Here is an 18,625-nt window from a genome sequence, read left to right as displayed (position 1 = left end):
TCATGGTTTTTCTCCCAAGTTTGCTCAAGAACATTTTCTATCAGCATGGGATTGTTTTAAGGCCCAAAATTCATAATTTTAGGTGATTTATGGTTTAACTGGGGATGGAACTCTATGTGGAATCATTAGCCTCTGAATTTAGAAGGTGTTGCCATATATTCAAAATTGCTATTAAGAAGTCTCAAACAATTGTTATTCCCATTCTTTTCACATATTTTTTTTTCTTTTTCTTTCTGTAAGCGTCTAGGATTTCCCTTTTATTCCATGCTATTCTCATATTTATTATAATGTTCCTAGGTCTAGGCCTCTTTTCTTATGTTGTTCTGCACAATCCAAATATCTGTGTCTTTCAATTCTGAGAAGTTTTCTTACTTATTCTTTGATAAATTCTTCTCAATTATCTCTAGCATTTCTCCCTAGAATTCTTACTAACTAGATTTCTGCTTCCATTGTATTTTTTTCCCTCCACTTTTCCATCCAGGGATTAGGGGGCAGGAGGGCATTATACTGACTGGGGAATTTTCTCAATTATATCTTCCAACCTTTCTATTATATCTTTTTATATTTTGCTATCAAATATTTTGAGTATCTGCTACTTGTGCCATTTTCATAGCATCCTGTTCATGTTTTATAGATGTATTGCTTTCTTTCTTTATTTCTTTGAGGATATTAGTGTGTGTGTGTGTGTGTGTGTGTGTGTGTGTGTGTATACATATTCTTATTTTTGCAATTTCTCTGCTTCCTTCCAGGTGCATTTTTTGTGTTCGTTTTGGTTACTGTTCTGCACATAAGATTTTACAAATTATAAGCTATGTTTTAAACTTACTTCATATGTCTGCTATATGTTGATAGTTAAGAATGAGGGACTATAAACCTCACTGGAAATTGTGCAGGGAAATGCTTAGCAACAATTGAGATCACAAAGGAGTGATTAGCTGGGATCCTGGATATTTTACAGGAAGGTACCTAAATGTCAGTATAAATAGCTCTTTTATCTCTGGGAATGGTCAGTGTTTCTAGAGAATAATCTCTAAATTGAATGTATCCAATTGAATGTCTTTTCAGTACCTGAAATTATACTACAATATTATTTTCTGAATTAGCCAGAGCATGGAAACTTTTCCATTTGCCACACATTCACCAGTATCATTATCTTCTCAGATTCCTAAACACAACATCTGTAGGTTATTTCTGTTTCATAACCTATACACATCTTTTATGGCAAGTAGATATTCTGATTCTTCTTGCTACTGTCTCAAAATTTTTACTCATTATTCCAATTTCTACTCTAGTTAAGTCTCTTATTACCTTATTTCAACTACTTTATTCATTATAGTAAATGCAGTCCCTCATCTTTCAAATCTGTACTACAAATAGCTACTAAAAGAAAAACAGCTTTATTTACGGTGGCCAACACATGGAAATAACCAAAATGTCCTTTGATAGATGAATGGATAAAGAAGTTGTGGTATATATACACAATGGAATACTATTCGGCGGTAAGAAAAGATGAAATAGGACCATTTGTGACAACATTGATGGATCTTGAGATTATAATGCTAAACTAAATAAGTCAGACAGGAAAAGCAGAGAACCACATGATTTCACTGATATGCGGTACATAAACCAAAAACAATGAAAGAACAAGACAAACAAATGAAAAACAAAAACTCGTGGACACAGACAATAGTTTAGTGGTTACCAGAGGGTAAAGGGAGAGGGGGGTGGTAGATGAGGGTAAAGGGGATCAAATATATGGTGATGGAAGGAGAACTGACTCTGGGTGGTGAACACACAATGTGATTTGTAGATAATGTAATACAGAATTGCACAACTGAAATCTATGTAACTTTACTAACAATTGTCACCCCAATAAACTTTAATTTAAAAAAAATTCCTCGGACATTTCCTTTTATTATAATTTATCCAAATTTGGAAACAAATTCTACACAATCAAACTCTGATGTGCTTTCAAGGTTTTCCCCACTAGTTCATCCATGTCTTATATAGCTTTTTATTTCAGTTAAATATAATTTGTTTTCTGTGTTCAACCAGTGTGTGGCCATTATTACTTCCTTCCTTTTTCTATGTTTCTTCGTCGACACAAATTGTTCTCCCACACCTTTCATGTCTGAACTTCTAGGTATCTAGTCTCTGTCAAAATATTGCTAAACTCCCACTTTCTTCAGGAATTTTCTCATATTGGATACCTGATTATTCTTCATTCCTTTACTTGCTGTTTCTAATGTATTTTGTATTCATATTTTCAGTTGGATTGAAAATGTCTTTAATGATTTACTTTCATATGATTTCTTTTAAGTCAGCCTGGTGGCCCACACATCTTAAAAAAAGAGCACCTAGTAGATGTCCTATTCATACCATCCATTCAATAAGCATTTAGATAAAATTAAGCATATCAGGATGATTCTTCAGTTTCACAATGCTGTTTATGCTATTTTGTATATTTTAAATTATTACTATGCACTTTCTTTTCATATTTTCATCTGCCTTTGTTATTGTCTCCCTGATATAAACAGTAAACTCCTTCATTACGGAGAATATCTTCATCTCCTTTTCTTTTGTATTAACCTCTATTGTATCATGTACATTATTTGATGCATAGCAAATTATCAATCCATTCCTTTTTCAGCTCTGTGACTGTATATGTTAATTATTTATATTTTCAAACATCAAATTTAAAATGTGACATGAAGTTTCAAATAACCGTCTCCTCTAAAACTAGCAAAGAGACTGGAACTTCCACGAAGTACTACAAAGTTGTTATAAATTTCATTTCCTCGAAATTGTACCTGTTTTAAAAGACCTAAATTGGCATTCTGACTGGCATGGTTTGTGAGGATTAAGTTTACCAATCCTTTGTACACCAAATGCAGTGAAGTATGCCATTTAATGACTGAGGCCGGACAACTGCCGGCATCCTAAATTACACTCACTGAGTAAGTCACAGAGATAAAGTACACGTATTAGCACAGAACTGGCTTACATTATAACACATTAGAACTATGAGAAATTGTAACGATTATGCTGTCCATGAGCTCATTTTGGACATGAGGAAACTGAGGCCCAAGCTTATATGGCTAGAAAATTCAGCAGAAGTCAGTTCTCTCTACTTTTCCTGTGACACTAGCTTACCTGGACCCTGCTCAGATGCTAAATATGACATTTAATACCATTTTTACTCTATAACATCTTAGTAGGAAGAAATGCAAAGTATAGAGTGGACTTTTCTTTGGACTTGTGGTATGTAGTGCAAGAATATGGGTGGATTCAAATTCTGGACTTGAGTTGCTTTATTATTTAAAATATGGTTATGGGCTTGGGGAGCCATATGTATTACAAGCATGTAATGACTGGAGATGTGTTATGGTAGCCAAGGAAAACAGAAAATGCTATTGTTGACATTAAATGACATAGCTTTCTTAGTAGAGCTATATATTGTCATTCATATTTTAACTTAGCGAACATAAAATTTTCCCTATTGATTTTTTTCAGCTACATGTGGTCATTTGAAAAAACTCACCTCAGCATGGTTCAAGTAATCACAGGACAACTCGTGGAATCCTTTGATGAGGAATTTAGAACTCTCTATGCCAGATCTTGTGTGCCCAGTACATTCATTCTGGAAGAATCAGCAAGGTTGAAGCCTGGCAAAGTTCTCTGGGACAATGCCCCTTACCAGCGCTCAGTTTCTTCATTAGCTTCTGTTTCCAGCCAAATCAACCTTCTTGGTAGACAAGACAAAATTCATAAACTAGATTCTGGTTACTTCAAAAGCAGAGGGATATATGCTCGAAATGAACATGACAAATATAACATAAGAAATCATGGATACAAACCTCCTTTTGTTCCAAATTTTAATGGTCCAAATACAGTCGGTCAGTATCAATCCAGTCAGACAAATGAAAATTGGAAGAGGCATAGTTATGCTGGGGAACAGCCAGAAACAGCACCATACCTGCTGCTGAACAGGGCTGTGCATCGAACCATCAATCCTCCTGGTAACTGGAAAAAACATTCAGATAGTCTCAGTGTGACATCCTCATCACGGGGAGGCTGTGCAAGCCACCATAACACACCTGTCCAGAGTTTTGCCAATCGGCTTGCCCAGAGGAAAACAACACATCTTGCAGATAGGAATTCAAATGTGCGTAGGTCTTTTAACGGGACAGATAACCACGTTCGCTTTTTGCAACAACGGATGCCAACCCTTGAAAATACCACAAAGTCATTCTTGCGTAACTGGAGAATTGAGTCTTACTTAAATGACCATTCAGAAGCTGCACCTGAATCAAATGGATCCACTCTAGGGGACCGGTTTGAGGGCTATGGTAGTTGTGAGAATTTGAAAGCCAATGCTCTTTATACACATTCCCGGCTTCGCTCCTCTTTTGTGTTTAAACCAACTTTACCTGAGCAGCAGGAAGTTAACAGTTGTACAACTAGCTCCTCAAATTCAACTATCATTGGTTCCCAGGGAAGTGACACACCTAAAGACGTCCCAGATACCCCTACAAATGTAGAGCATCCAACAGACAAACCATTGCCAGTTTCAACCCCACCACAGTCGGAGACACCACAAATTCATACCTTACAGGTTCCCGAAAACCACTCAGCTGCCTTAAATAAAACTACAAATGACCATATAGAGTCCAACAACTATTTATATACAAACTTGTGTGTAAACAAGCAGACAGAAAATCTAAAGAATCAACAAAACGAGAATCTGATGAAAAGGCGAAGTTTCCCACTCTTTGACCACTCAAAAGCCAATTTAGATAATAGAAATAGTAAGCATTATGTATATAGTACACTTACCAGAAACCGAATTAGACAGCCAGAAAAACCCAAAGAGGATTTGCTGAAAAGTTCTAGAAGCATGCACAACGTGAACAATAGCGTGGAAGAGGAAGAGGAGGTCAAGAGAGACCCTCCGAGTAACACAAATACCAAGTCACTTTCCATTGCTGCTTTGCTTGATGTGAACAAGGAGGAACCTAACAAAGAGCTCACTTCAAAGAAGGATGTTAAGGGTTCTCCAAGCTTTTTGAAAAAGGGATCTCAGAAGTTAAGGTCATTACTTAGCCTTTCCCCAGAAAAGAAAGAAAATCTATCCAAGAATAAAGCATCTGCCTTTTACAGAATGTGTAGTAGTTCTGACACTTTAGTTTCTGAGACTGAAGAGAATCAAAACCCCAAAAAATCAGAACCCAAAGTTGATTCATCTCCTAGAAGAAAGCGTACTTCCTCATCAAATTCTCAAGGCAGCATCCACAAGAGTAAGGAAGATGTAACCGTTAGCTCATCTCAGGGGATGAATTCTTCACCCGAGGAAAGTAATAAAAGAATACCTTCTCCAAGTCCAGTAGAAAGCAAGTTCTTGGAAAGGGCAGGGGATGCTTCTGCGCCAAGATTTAACACCGAACAGATCCAATACCGAGATTCGAAGGAGATCAATGCAGTTGTTGCTCGGGAAAGAAAACTAGCTTCTCCTCCAAGGCCAAAGCCCAATGAGCTTATAAGATCTCAGTCAACTGACCGACGCATTTACAGTCGTTTTGAGCCATTTTATAAGATTGAGAACTCTATGCAGCCAATAAGCAGCATGCCAAATGCCAGTACACACCGCCCCGAAATAAAATCCGCAACTGTGGGCAATAGTTATGGTAGGTCCAGCCCAATACTTAATTACAACCCTAATGTTTATCATTCATATCAGCCAAATGAAAATAAGTTTCGAGGATTTATGCAGAAGTTTGGAAACTTCATACACAAAAATAAGTGAAATACTGCAATTGCAAATAGATGTTAAAATACAAAATGAATGTGGCTATAAACATTTGTCCAAAGAACATTGTGGACAGTTTTTATAACACAACAGATTTCTGTAGTGGCAGAATTTGAGGTATGCTGTATATGTTTAACAACATACCATGTACAGTAACGTTATTCTGTGTGAGAAAGTTAATTGTGCTTAATTATACTGTAGATGGAATGTCTCTATAAAGACATGATTTTTAAAGGGTAATGGTAAAAAAGAAAATGTAATTGTTTTCTCCAGACCGAAGATCTTAAGTCTTAAGTAGAAACTTTAGTGGAGTATGGATTTTAACCATTTATTCTAAAGCCTTTCCTTTTACAAAAAAGGATGCTAATACTATCAGTGGCTCTTTATAATACATCATTATGGGATTTTCTTATCTTCAAATTATGAGAAAATAAAGCCTTTTTGTTTTTAATTGCCTTTAAATTCTACAAGTTAACTTGTTATATTTTATTAATGTTGTATTAATTTTCCTGGGGAGTATATACAACTGGTTGGGGAACAACGGTACAATTTAAACTACATGGCTCGGCATATTTTTTTATTTGGCCTGAGAATGTTTGCAAAGTCAGTCTCATGTAGTATAAGTACATCATAGGACTTTGTTTTCCTTATCCTTTGAAACCATCCAGAATGTGCTTCTTTCCACTCTTTAAGGGAGCCTGTACTTCACCTACCTGTCAGCTGCTGACCTTTCATAGTCATTTCTTCCTTTACAAATTTATAGCAAGCCAGCAGAAATTTGGAAAACCTGAATTATTCCTCTCCTTTTTCTACTATAAAAACTATTAGAAATGTAAAGGTCTGCCTTTTATCTTAGATTAGTATGACAGTGCTTAGGTGTTTTGCTTGCAAAAGTCTTTGCTCTTTTTTATGCTGTGCCTAATACAGTGTGAAAGGACACACTTTCATAAGAGTTCCATGATGAAAATTAGAAGTGGTACCTGGTCTGTTCTTCCAGGACTGTGGGGACTGATTGTATGCTTTAAGTCTTTTTATATCTTAATTTGATTATGACACTCAGAACATAAGGTATCTTTTGCCTTTCTCAGAGTAATGAAATAAAGCTCCATATCCATTACAGAAACTTTAACTTGATTTTACTTCATCCACAACGAACACAATTCAAGAAACAGTGCATCATTTTAGAAGTGAAAGTGTTCCCACAGCACTTTAAATATATTATTTAACAGCTTCTAATTTGCTGTATAGGGCAGTATTTTGTTGTTTTAAAAATTCAAGATAACAGTCAAATATTAATATCTATGTTATTAAATAATTAAAATAATGACATTAAAATATCTATGTCATCTAAATAGTTGTCCATAGTATTGTAAACCCATGATAAGAAGCATGATGGGCGAAAACATGATAGAAAGGAAAAGAAGGCTTAACATTTATTGAGCACTTACTCTAAACTAGGTCGTGAGCCTGAACCTAAAGTCACCACAACAACGTTATGTGGGTACCATTGCCCTCATTATTTTATAGATGATGATTGAGGTGATAATTGAGACATTGAGATTCAGAGAGGTCATATGACAAGTCACATTACTAATAAGTAATGATACTAAAGTGTCTATAACATTGTGTCACATCACATTACCTCACAAGTGTGTTCAATTCCTGCCTCACCCAAACTGTTGGGAATTAAATAGAGGTTATAATTCCTGACTGAACAGCAATCAACCAGAAAGGGTTTAGTTGAATTCTGCTAGACAATCAAAACACACAGGGCTTAAATTAATTCTAGTAGGTGAGATTAGGGAATTAAATTGAGATTGATTTCTGAATGTAACCTAGCAGGCCAGTTGTTATTGCTAGGAATCCATTTTGATCCCTTTCCAGCTAACCTGTGGCAATGAGAGGACGGAAGGGAAAAGGAACCATGAGTGAGTTGGTTCACCTGCGTCTTGCTCGAGAAAGAAGTCCATTAGGGTAGGAAGCTAGGCAGGGAATGGAACACAGAGTTAAATACATTATCTTGTTAAATATTCACAGTAACCCTGTGAAGTAAATACCTTCTTTCTGCAAAGAAGAAAACTAAGCCTAAGAGAAGCTACCTAACTATCCAAAATTTACACAGCTCTAAATTGGTAGAACTGAGGCTTAAACACAAAAGCCTGTATTTTTAATACTCTACCACATTATACTTCTCTGGCTTATTCCTCTATGCTTGAGGAATCTTCTTTGAAAGTAGTCACTCTCTTTTGCTCTGTCTCTTTACAAATTGCAGAAATATAACAGTAACTACCGCAATAGCATTTTATAAACAAATCCAGAATATAATGTTCAGTTTCACATTCATAAAAGTAGGTTTTAAAACTCTCATTATAACCCAGGGAATCCCCAAGTACTACAACATGGGGTTTTATTGTTTTGGTGAGCTGACCTAATAGATTGAAAGTTTTGCACAATTCCTAGTAAATTAATAGCATAAAAATAAAAAATAAAAAAGGGAACAGAGTCATTTTTTCTCAAGAAATGTAGCCAAGTATATTTATAAAAAATTTGAATTAAAAAAAAAACACACCTTTAAAATGTGTATTTCCTTATAATCAGATAAGGAATTCAGTTGTAATAAGAAAACTTTCTAATGCAGGGCTGTCCAAACTGCGGCCCGTGGGCCAACTGCGGCCCATGATCCATTGTTAATTGGCCCACAGCAAATTCCAAAAATATATTTAGTTTACTTAAATAAACCAGGTGAGGCAATACGTACTTCACCTCGAGTGAGTGACCTGGCTGTTTGTGTATTTTACCGCATATGGCCCTTGGTGAAAAACGTTGAAAAAAGTTTGGACACCCCTTTTCTAATTATTAGTGGGTTAATTTTTTGGAGTCATCTGGAAATTCTTTATAGATTAATAACAGTTCATTGAAAAAACAGAGTTGGATGAGAGACAGTGAGTGAAAGAGATTTTTAATTTTCCTCTTAGAAAAATTTACTTCTGTAATTTGGGAACCTAGTCCATTTACTAAAGGCAGAACACACAGTAAACCAAACCAGATTGACTTTCATGTGTTACCCATTCTTTGTGTTAGATGGGCCTCTTTCAGAGATAAGGGGATAATGGGCTAATTGTCACTAGGCAGCTCTGAAATTGAAAGTCCTGAATATTTAGAGCAATGTAACTTTAAAGCTGAAATTACATAAAGACTAGAGTTTAAATTATGTTTAATTACAAGCAAAAGCGTGTTGCCTTTTTATGCAGCAACTGCCATCATTTCTGGAAACTTAGATAGCTTTTAAATAGCTCCTGATTTGAAATTGGTGAAACTGGAAAGTACAGGATGCTTTATTGCATCCACTTAGGTTGGATAGTTAGGCTTTTGTACAACAGATGTATTCATTCTCCTCTGCCTTTTTTGCTTGATTACTTTCCTTCTATCTTTTTTCCTCCAGAAATATCTATGTGTCAGAATCTGTCCAGAGTGACTTTCCAAAGTTTCTGTGGCTGACAAACTCCTCAAGGTTAAGAGTCAGCAAGCACATGATATGTCAAATAATGTACTCAGTTTAAGTTTTAAACAGACACTCCAAACTTCATGGATGTATTCATTTCAAGCAACATACTTTCTTTTGCTCCCAAATTAATATTGATGGAAAGATAATGTCAAGTGAACATACTTTCATATTAAAGTTTGGTAAGTTTTACTCTCTGCATAGTAAGTACATTAATTTGTAAGCAGAAACTTAAAAAAAAAAAAAGGGTGTGATTTCAAAGTAGTTCTGACAAATGACTTCAGAATAGTTTAAGTGCTTGTACCTTGAACATGTTGATATCCCTCTATTATAACGATGGGATTAGCCACAATCCTGACATGGTGTATTAAGGTATGGGTACATGTTGGTAATCTCATTTGTGGAAGCAAATACCTTATTTAATCAAGATGACATCTAGTGTGATCTGGGTAAGCAGGAAGATGGTTGAACTCTGACTGCATTCAACTTTAACTTTTCTCAAGATTATCCAGTTATTCAACTATTATTCCGCAGATATTTGTCTTTAGTGAATATCTGTTGATTCTTAGTGTGCCTATGGCTAAAGGATATAAAGTAGAATCATTGTTTCATGTTAACTATGTGTGATGCTGTATTTTTTTTTTTAAGTTTATCGTAATATTCAGTTTGGTTCTAGAATATTTAAAATAAAAAGGGTGAAATGATAAACCAAAAAGTCAATTTTTATATACATACAATGTTAGCAAAAATACATTATTCCAAATTAACTTTTGTTTTAGATCTAATAAATGAATATTAAATAATTTTGTACAAACATCAATATATATTGTAAGTTGTTTATTTTTTATCTTCATAGCCTGGATTTTTCTGTATAAGCTCATGCTTTCACTTAGTTATTAGGAATTTAGATTTTTACACATTTTTAATTATTTCTCCATAAATATTGAAACCATGGTTTTAAACACTTTTAGATCTATATTTGATATAGACTGACAATATTCTTCCCTTAACAGTACATATACACTCATTATCTTTATTTCTATTTCTGCTAGAACATAGTAGTTATTTCAAATAATTTGTGACTTTGAAAAATAGAGAATCTATTTCATTAAAAAATTGGTAGCTAACTTTTGTATAACTTTGTGGCATTTAGTTTGAGTAAAATATTCTAAGGGAACATTTGTATTATATCAATTAATGGCATTAAATAACTTAGAGTCTGAAAGTGATTTAAAACTCAAAATGTATTTTCCTTGGAAAAACACTATTTCTCTTATATCACAGATTAAGAGGCAGTTGAAATACTGTCTGTTGGAAATTAAATACTGTTTTTATAAAAGCAAATGTGATTTTTAAGTAGGTAGGTGTAATTTTAACTAAGTATAATTTTATTCTTCATTTATCATAAATGCTGATGTTTAAGAAAAAGCTGTTTCAATGGGATAATAAGGGAAACAGATACGGTTTTACTTATGTGGCCATCCTAAAGGAAACTTTTGAATAGGCTCAGTTTATTTAAGGAGTCAAAGAACATCCTGAATTAGACTAGATATAGATGGAAGAGCATTAAAAGGAATATAGTTTGTATAATCCTTATTTGCTGTTTGAGAAAACTAACTACTGTCAAAACTTACTGTCGATGTTCACTTTGATCACCTGGCTGAGGTAGTGTTTGTCAGGTTTACTCACAGTAAAGTTACTCTATTTTCCTTTCCATATTGTACTTTTTAAAAATAAGTACTTCAGGAGTGTGATTGTAAGTTTCCTTATTGCTGCTGCAGTATCATTTCTTCTAGGCCCTGTCAGCTGACAGAGCAAGGAAATGTATGGCCATATTCTGACCTCTGGGTATAGATATATACATGTAAATATTTTCATATTTCACCACTTGCATCTATCTTAAGCTAAATATGATTTCATACTTATGTCGCCAACTCTACTCAATTACCAAATGGATCATTCTCGCCTTCTCCCCTGGCTTGTCTAAAACCTCCCAACATCAGTGAGAAAATCTAGCTCTCATCATCCCTTATTCATTTACTTAAATGGTCAGTTCCAATATACATATACAGTGGTTTCAGAAATTGTTACGAGGTGTGATCAAAAACCCAGGTGAATGTTTAAATTAAAAAAAAGATTATTACAATAAAAGACACATTGCCATTAATCAAAATACTCCCCCTTGCTTCAAACACACTTACCCCTCCTTCTTGCCACTTTCTGAAGCAGTTCTGGAAGTTCTCTTTCGTGAGTGTCTTTAGTTGTACTGTCATGGCTGCCTCAATGTCCTGAATCGATTCAAAACATTTTCCTTTCATGGTCATTTTGACTTTGGGGAAGAGCCGGAAGTCACACAGTGCCAGATCCCGTGAATAAGTTGGTTGAAGACACACCATAATGTTTTATTTTGACAGAAATTTCCATACCAGAAGAGATGTAGGATGAAGTTAAAGACACAGACTCCAGTTTTCAACAATAGCCTTTCTGCTAATGTTGAAAGGTTATAGAAATGACTGCAGACTCTTTGCTGGGTAACAATTAGGCAAATGAACAACTTTTGGTGTTGGCAGTAATTGGCAGTATTACCAATGTGGGCCAGAGCAGGAAAGAATAGATGTCATGAGGTAGCCAAGAAAGTAAATTCCTCTAGGGACTTGTAGAACACATATGGTAGGAAATTAGTGGATGTGACATTCCACTAGAACAAATTTAGATGAAAACTTGCTGTTCCCTTATTCTTACTGAGCTAGAAAAGCCTAGGAAATAGCTCATATTTGTCTGTAACATATCCACAACAAAACACAAAACGTTTGTGACAAAATTCACAAAATAATTTGACAGAATGGACTCCACTATTTCAAGTTTTTTGGAAAGAGGTAAATGGGGCAGAGGACCCAATAACCCCTAAAATAAAACAGAAGTAAGAAACTAATCAATGATTTACTTTAGAAAACAATTATCAGGGCATATCCCAATACTAGCACATTTTGTCTCTTTTTTTTCTAACTAGCTATAGGAATAAAGATTGTTAATGAGTCTTACGTTGCTCAATCGTTAAACAGATTTGATTAGATTGAACAGACTATATTTTAGAAAGTTCTTTTGTTTTTGTGTATTTTTTATTTACAAACTACCAAAATTTTATTTCCATTAACTACTAAGGCCAAATAAGTTAGATACTCATTAAGTTAAAGTAAGTATTCTAGTGAATGAGCATCTACCATAAAGCTCAAAATGAGATGTGTTTCCATAAACGAGGAGTCTAAAATACTTGAAGTTTGAGTTCTTATTTTTCTCCCCCCAAGCAGAATATAATATTGCTGTTTTAAAGCCAGAAAATTCTGTTACATATTTTGCTAATTCAAGTAGCAAAAAAATATTAAGCTTTGCAAAGCATTTTTTTAATTGTTTTATTTGATTCAAAACTAAACAATATTTGTTATCAAGTGCTTTCACAGTGCTTGGCACAGGAATGGGATTGTGTATAAGAGCTAATTTAATTTTCTTTCCAGAGGAAAAATGTGAGAAATGTATTTTGCATTCTAATCAGGATAAGGTGAAAGACATTGTTTTAAAATCAAATTAGATAAAAATAGATGGAAGAGCAGAGGGCAAATGGAAAGCTGAATGTTACGTCTCTCTTCTGATAAACCACTTTTTGAAGCTAAACTTCTTTGTGCTTGATTTCCTTCATATTAAATAAAAATGATAATATTTTGCACTTTATAGGAGTAAGTGAATATTAAAGACATCTACCTTGTTATTTGCATCCCTTTGAAAGAAAGGCACAGGTAAATATTAGCATAATTGGGTTATCATCCCCCTAGCATTACTTGGAATGGTTTTTACTCAGCTAAAGGATGTAATAACATCTTAATTCTAAGTAGTGTTCTCCCGGGAGCTCACAGTTTGACAAAGAACTTGCTTTCCAGATGCTGGGAATTAAAACCAAGTGAGGGTAAAATATATTTTAAACGTTATCTACCTTAAGTGTTTTTGTGTAAGTCCTGAGAAATACAAACCAGAGGTGAGAGATTGGCTACCTAGAACAGAGTGACTTGGAGGCGGAACATGGCCTCCTCTGGCAGCAGGTGGCGCTCCTGGCGCCATCTGGAAGGCACATGTTGCCGTGCGGCCTCTGGATGCCATTCAAAAATGACAGAATCTCCTATACTCTTCTTGGAATCCTAACGACAATGGTTTAAGAAACTGTCAGATTTCTTAATGTTTAGTGAACCTGGGAAGTTAGTTTTAAGTTACTTTTATTTCCTATGAGCAGATCCCAAGACTATCTGGGCTTCTGAAAGAACGTCTGTCACAAGAGCAACACACCTCAGTTTGGTTAACAGTGAAAGGTGTGTTTGAAGTGTGGCGACCAGGCTTGATTCTTCTACACAATAAATTATAGGTTTTAAGTTAGTTACAAACTTTTCTACATCAGGCGCCATATTGACATGCAAATTCATGCAAGTTTTTTTTTTTTTTTTTTTTTTTTTGGTATTGCTCAATACGTAATCATCAAAAACTATTTATGGGTCCATTTTTTCAAATACTTAACAAATTATTTTCTACACCTGGATATTACTTGTCTTGTATCTCCCTCTGTCAGAGTAATAAAGAGATAGGATGAGTTGGAATTTGGTTCAATATGCATAATATTAAATTACCTACCAACACCTTCAGTCTTCCACATTATGGAGCAAGGGCCTCTAGGAGTATAAGATACATTTGTGGAAATTATGTAAATATACATGAACAATTATAGAATGCTAGAGACTATAACACAATATATAAGTTTACATATTCATCTTTATCAAGCCTTTTGGTTCATGAAAGTAGTACTGAAGATGAATGTTTATTAAACCATCCAAAAACTGTTTTTTGTCACTTTTTAGATGTCTAGATGCCTTGTTAATAACTTAGTGGTACTCAGTTGCTCATTACTTAATACATTTATTTGATCAGTTAAAATAGATTTGAGGCCTGAAATAGTGTCATTACATACGTACGAGGTGACAGTAAAAAAGATGATTCAATGGGCTGCATAGTACTCAACTTTATCATTAGGCTGAGTGCTGCAATATAAACAGTCTTTATTTTGTATAAATAGCACCATCTCAGGAGGGCTAGCTTGTGCCATAGAAAATAAGATTGAAACTGACCTTGGTAAATACAAAAGTATTTAAAAACACAGAATGGCATTCAATTTCTTAAAAATCAGAAAATCAGGCTGTACAAATGTAAACTAAGGAGTGACTTTGGTTGCCTGGACTGTCTATAAAACTGTACATTTCTTTGTGTTTGCAAAGCTAAAGAATAATCAGAATGTAATGCTTAAAAGACCAGTAAAACAAAAGTACAGACATTGACACTCAGAGCGGAACATAGGGAAGAGTGTATCATTCGGAGGACTCTTTTTATACTGAGGTCAAGTAGGCACTTAACACACTACAACTCAATTTTAAAAACATACCATTGATATATATTCTATTTGTATTAAATCTAAATGTGCAATGAATTATAAGATATACTTGTATACATCCTACTATTTGGAGCTAGGTTAAAAAAAATAAAATAAGAATGGAGGTCATCAAGATTGGTGATTCTGTGCTTTGTTAAGTATGGAGAGAATAGACTAAGGAATCATAGGCTTGGAAGAATTATTTTTATATAAAGCATTCCTAATGGACAAAAATACTAGCTTATTGAAGTCCAGTTAATAAATTCAAACTTTATTAGCATTAATTATAATTTTAAAATGTCTACCCCAGATGTCAAGACCCACGTAATAGGAAAAGCTGCACAATATATCAACACTATTAGCGTTAATAGCTAGTATTTATTGAGAACTTATAATGTGCAGGGTATTTTAAACATATTGTTTCAATTGATACTCACAGAAATTTTATGGGCTAAGTTCTACTATTATCTCCATTTACCCAGTAAGGAAACTGAAACTAACAGAACTTTCTTAATGGTCTCAAAGGATAAGATATTAGTAAACGGTAGAATCTGAATTTGAATCAAGACAATTGGATTTCAAAGTCTGTAAAAGAAGAAATACCATGTTTAGAGCTGACTCGTTTTTCATTGGATTAATTGACTATTCAAAACACATTGCATACCCGTTAGTGTCTTAACCCCAAAGTCTGTTTGGACCAGATTTATCATCACAAATTAGAATAATCATATTTATCTATTCACTTCAGCAAAATTAATTTGAGGCATGTAGATGCAAAATATGGTTCCTAGAACAGTGCTCTGCATATATTAAATGTTTAACAAGTATTAGAGATAGGGAAAAAAAGAGAGGAACATGCTTGGAGACTGTGATTGTACCTAGAAGAAAATAATGCTGAAAAATATGTTCAGATTGTACACTCGTCTCTAATGCTCTTAATATTAAATCTTGTACCTTCCTTGCCTTGGGAATTGTAAGTTCTTTTCAGGTCTTATCATCTTACTTCTTGCTGAAGTTCCCCTTCTCCTTATCTACTTTCTTCTTAAAAAGGAAATTTTCCTCTCCACTTCATGCTTATCTAGTCTTCGTCTTTGCAAAAGATCGAAGTAAATCAGACATTAATAGTGGACGTGTTCTTATTAGTTAAACACAAAAAAACTGTGGGGCACATAATAGTTTCCCTGTGTCTGTCAAACAAAAGCACATCTCTTACAATGTGCATTTCCACAATTAAATGTTTCATTCAATTTAAGTCAACGATTTTTCATGAGTCCCCTACAGCAGAAGATGGAAATACCTTTTCAAGATTCAGTGTCTGCCTTCAGAGTTTACAATATGTTGAACCTGGCAGAATGAGTCAAGTAAATAAACAGCAATAATAAAACACCGAAAGTGCAACAAAAGACATACAGACAAAGTGCTAAGATGACTGGGAAGAGGGAAGAAACATAACCAGGTGAGATTCACATGCTTTACTTACTATAGGAAAATAATTTTGAAGGCAGCTTTGTCCAGAAAATGAGTCAAAGACACTAAAAGCAAAAAGACAGTTTTGGAATGTGTTATTTGCTTTAATTTTCTTATTTAAAACTGATTTTAGAACAGTTTTAGGTTTATAACCCCACCCCACCCCCCACCCCCGCCCCTGCCCACACACACACATGCATATTCTCATTATCAACATCACTTCCCAGAATTATAGGATTTCTTTTTGGTTCTTTCTTAGGATTTTCAACACCCTATTTAATTCACCCATGTATTCTTGTATACTGTGTACTTTATCCACTAGATCCCTTACCATATTAATCAGAGTTGTGTTGTATGCTCGATCTGATAATTCCAACGTCCCTGCCATGTCTAGTTATGATGCTTGCTCAGTCTTTTTTTTTTTTTTTTTTACCTTTTGGTATGCATGGTATTATTATTATTATTATTATTACTATTACTATTATTATTGATAAGGGACATGATGTACTGGGTAAAATGAATGGCTGTAGATAAGCCTTTAGTGATGTGGTGTTGAGGAGTGGAGGGCAGAGAAAGCATTTTCTAGTCCTATGATGAGGTCTCAGGCTTTTGGTTAGCCTATGCCTCTGGACTGTGAATTTCCCAAGTGTTTCACAGTTATTGTTTTTTCTCGCGTCCCCACCCCACCCCACCCCACAGTATGGCTAGAGTGGGCTGGATTGGGGTATTTCTCTTACCCCATTTTTTTAGGACCTAATGATACCCCAGCAGGTTAGGCACTGGTTAACTGGTTTCTCCAGAGGCCCGGCCTTATTAAAAAGAACAGCACGCTCTACAGTACTTCAAAATGGTCCCTTTTCCACTCTGCCTGTAGGAATATGGCTGAGTTCCTTTAGGTAAATCTCAGTATATGGGGTCCCCCATCTGACTGGGTCCCCCTGGAGTTTTTAACTGTCAAGAGTTGTTCACTCTGAGACTCCTCCAGCAATTCTTCAATTTCTGGTAAGGTTTTCCTACTCCAGCACTTGTTCCCACAGCAATTTCTGCTTGTGATCTCTGCTCTGGTAAGCCATGACTCCTTGTGTTCATATGTGTGTTTCTCCAGTGTTCAGTGCAGTGGTTTTCCCAGGGTCTTTCTCTGTCTTGTGGACTCAAGACAGTTATTAATTTTTCAGATCGCATAGCTTTTCAGCTGTTGTTAGGATAGAGTGATAACTTGTAAGCTCCTTACAAATGAAGATGGAAATAGGATATCCAAATTTAATTTTTAGCAAGTATTTTACTCTTTATAATTATCTAATACTTATGCCCATTCTTTTTTACCTAGAGTTTGTTTTTTCTTTAAACCTTATCTCTTTTACTTCTCCACTTAAGGTAAATAGTAGTCCTATAAAAGCAGTGCTCTTCCAATATGTGCCCTTTAACTTTAGAGCTAAATCACAAAAACAGATATCCTAAGATCCAACATAGCAATAATTGAAGGATGGAGCCTTCCAGAATGGACACATGACACAAAAGCAGATTGAGTATTTCAGTCCAAAGATTCTAATATCATTGACAAAGAGGACGGCATGTGGTATCGTTATCACTGTTAATTCATTGGTCAATGTAGCATCACAATACTAGTCAATGTAGCAAGTCACAATAGTTTGTCATTTGCCTCATTCTATGCAGAGATGCAGTCGTCTATGCATCTCTGCAGATATTTCAAAACCATTTCCCTTAATCCTTCATGCCCCTGGTTGAATAATATACAAAATAACATCCTTGAAAACTAGCATTGTGTGCCATTATGGTGGAAAAAAGAAAAAAACAGACTATAGAATTATTTTAAATCATTAGATCTAAAATTTAACAGTTGTTATGGTACAAATAAAATATTATAAATGTATTTAAAAGTTTATCTTAAAATGAATATTGGATACGAAAATGTTGCTCTGAGATTAATATGATGATGCAAACTTTTTCATTTATTTAATGGATTGAATCCTTTGCAACTGTTTCTGCCTTCTGAATCCAGGAAGGGATTATTTTTTTTCTCTTTACTGGAAATTAACTGAATGTATAATTTGAATAATCATTTGTAATTATTTCTTGGACATAGTCTCATACCTTTCATCCAATTCCAAAAGCCTAGCATATGTGCTGTGCTTTTGAAGTTAGAAGTAGAAATGTTTCTAATATGGGGGTTGGTGATCATTCTACTTGAAATAGGACCAGAACTTTATAGCACTATGCAGATGTCAGCGAAGCAAACTGCTCTCCTAAATTCAGCAGCACACCATTTTCAGAATTGGTAGCAGTCACCTTCTGCCAAACCTATCTGCAATGGTCAAGATAGAAAATATGATTACGGTGTCATTAAAATGTGATTTCCTTTCTGTGTGAG

At 34.7% G+C, this 18,625-nt stretch overlaps 1 protein-coding gene across 3 annotated transcripts in view; it reads left to right on the top strand.

Annotated features, from left to right (window-relative positions):
* Window positions 1–10,117, top strand: part of SACK1B (scaffolding CK1 anchoring protein B) — a 79,262-nt gene extending 69,145 nt beyond the window's left edge. For all 3 annotated transcript variants that reach the window (XM_019734580.3, XM_019734579.3, XM_019734578.3), the window contains exon 5: window positions 3,514–10,117. In XM_019734580.3, coding sequence (XP_019590139.3) covers window positions 3,514–5,803 — 2,290 coding nt within the window. In that variant the 3' untranslated portion in view covers window positions 5,804–10,117. The remainder of the gene's footprint in view (window positions 1–3,513) is intronic.
* Window positions 10,118–18,625: the final 8,508 nt, after the last annotated feature.

The sequence above is a fragment of the Rhinolophus sinicus genome, chromosome 2 (assembly GCF_057876585.1).
Source record: "Rhinolophus sinicus isolate RSI-liver-muscle chromosome 2, RSI-T2T, whole genome shotgun sequence".
Lineage (NCBI taxonomy): Eukaryota > Metazoa > Chordata > Mammalia > Chiroptera > Rhinolophidae > Rhinolophus > Rhinolophus sinicus.
The sequence above is the reverse complement of the archived record's forward strand: the minus strand, read 5'-3'. Positions and strand labels throughout refer to the sequence as shown.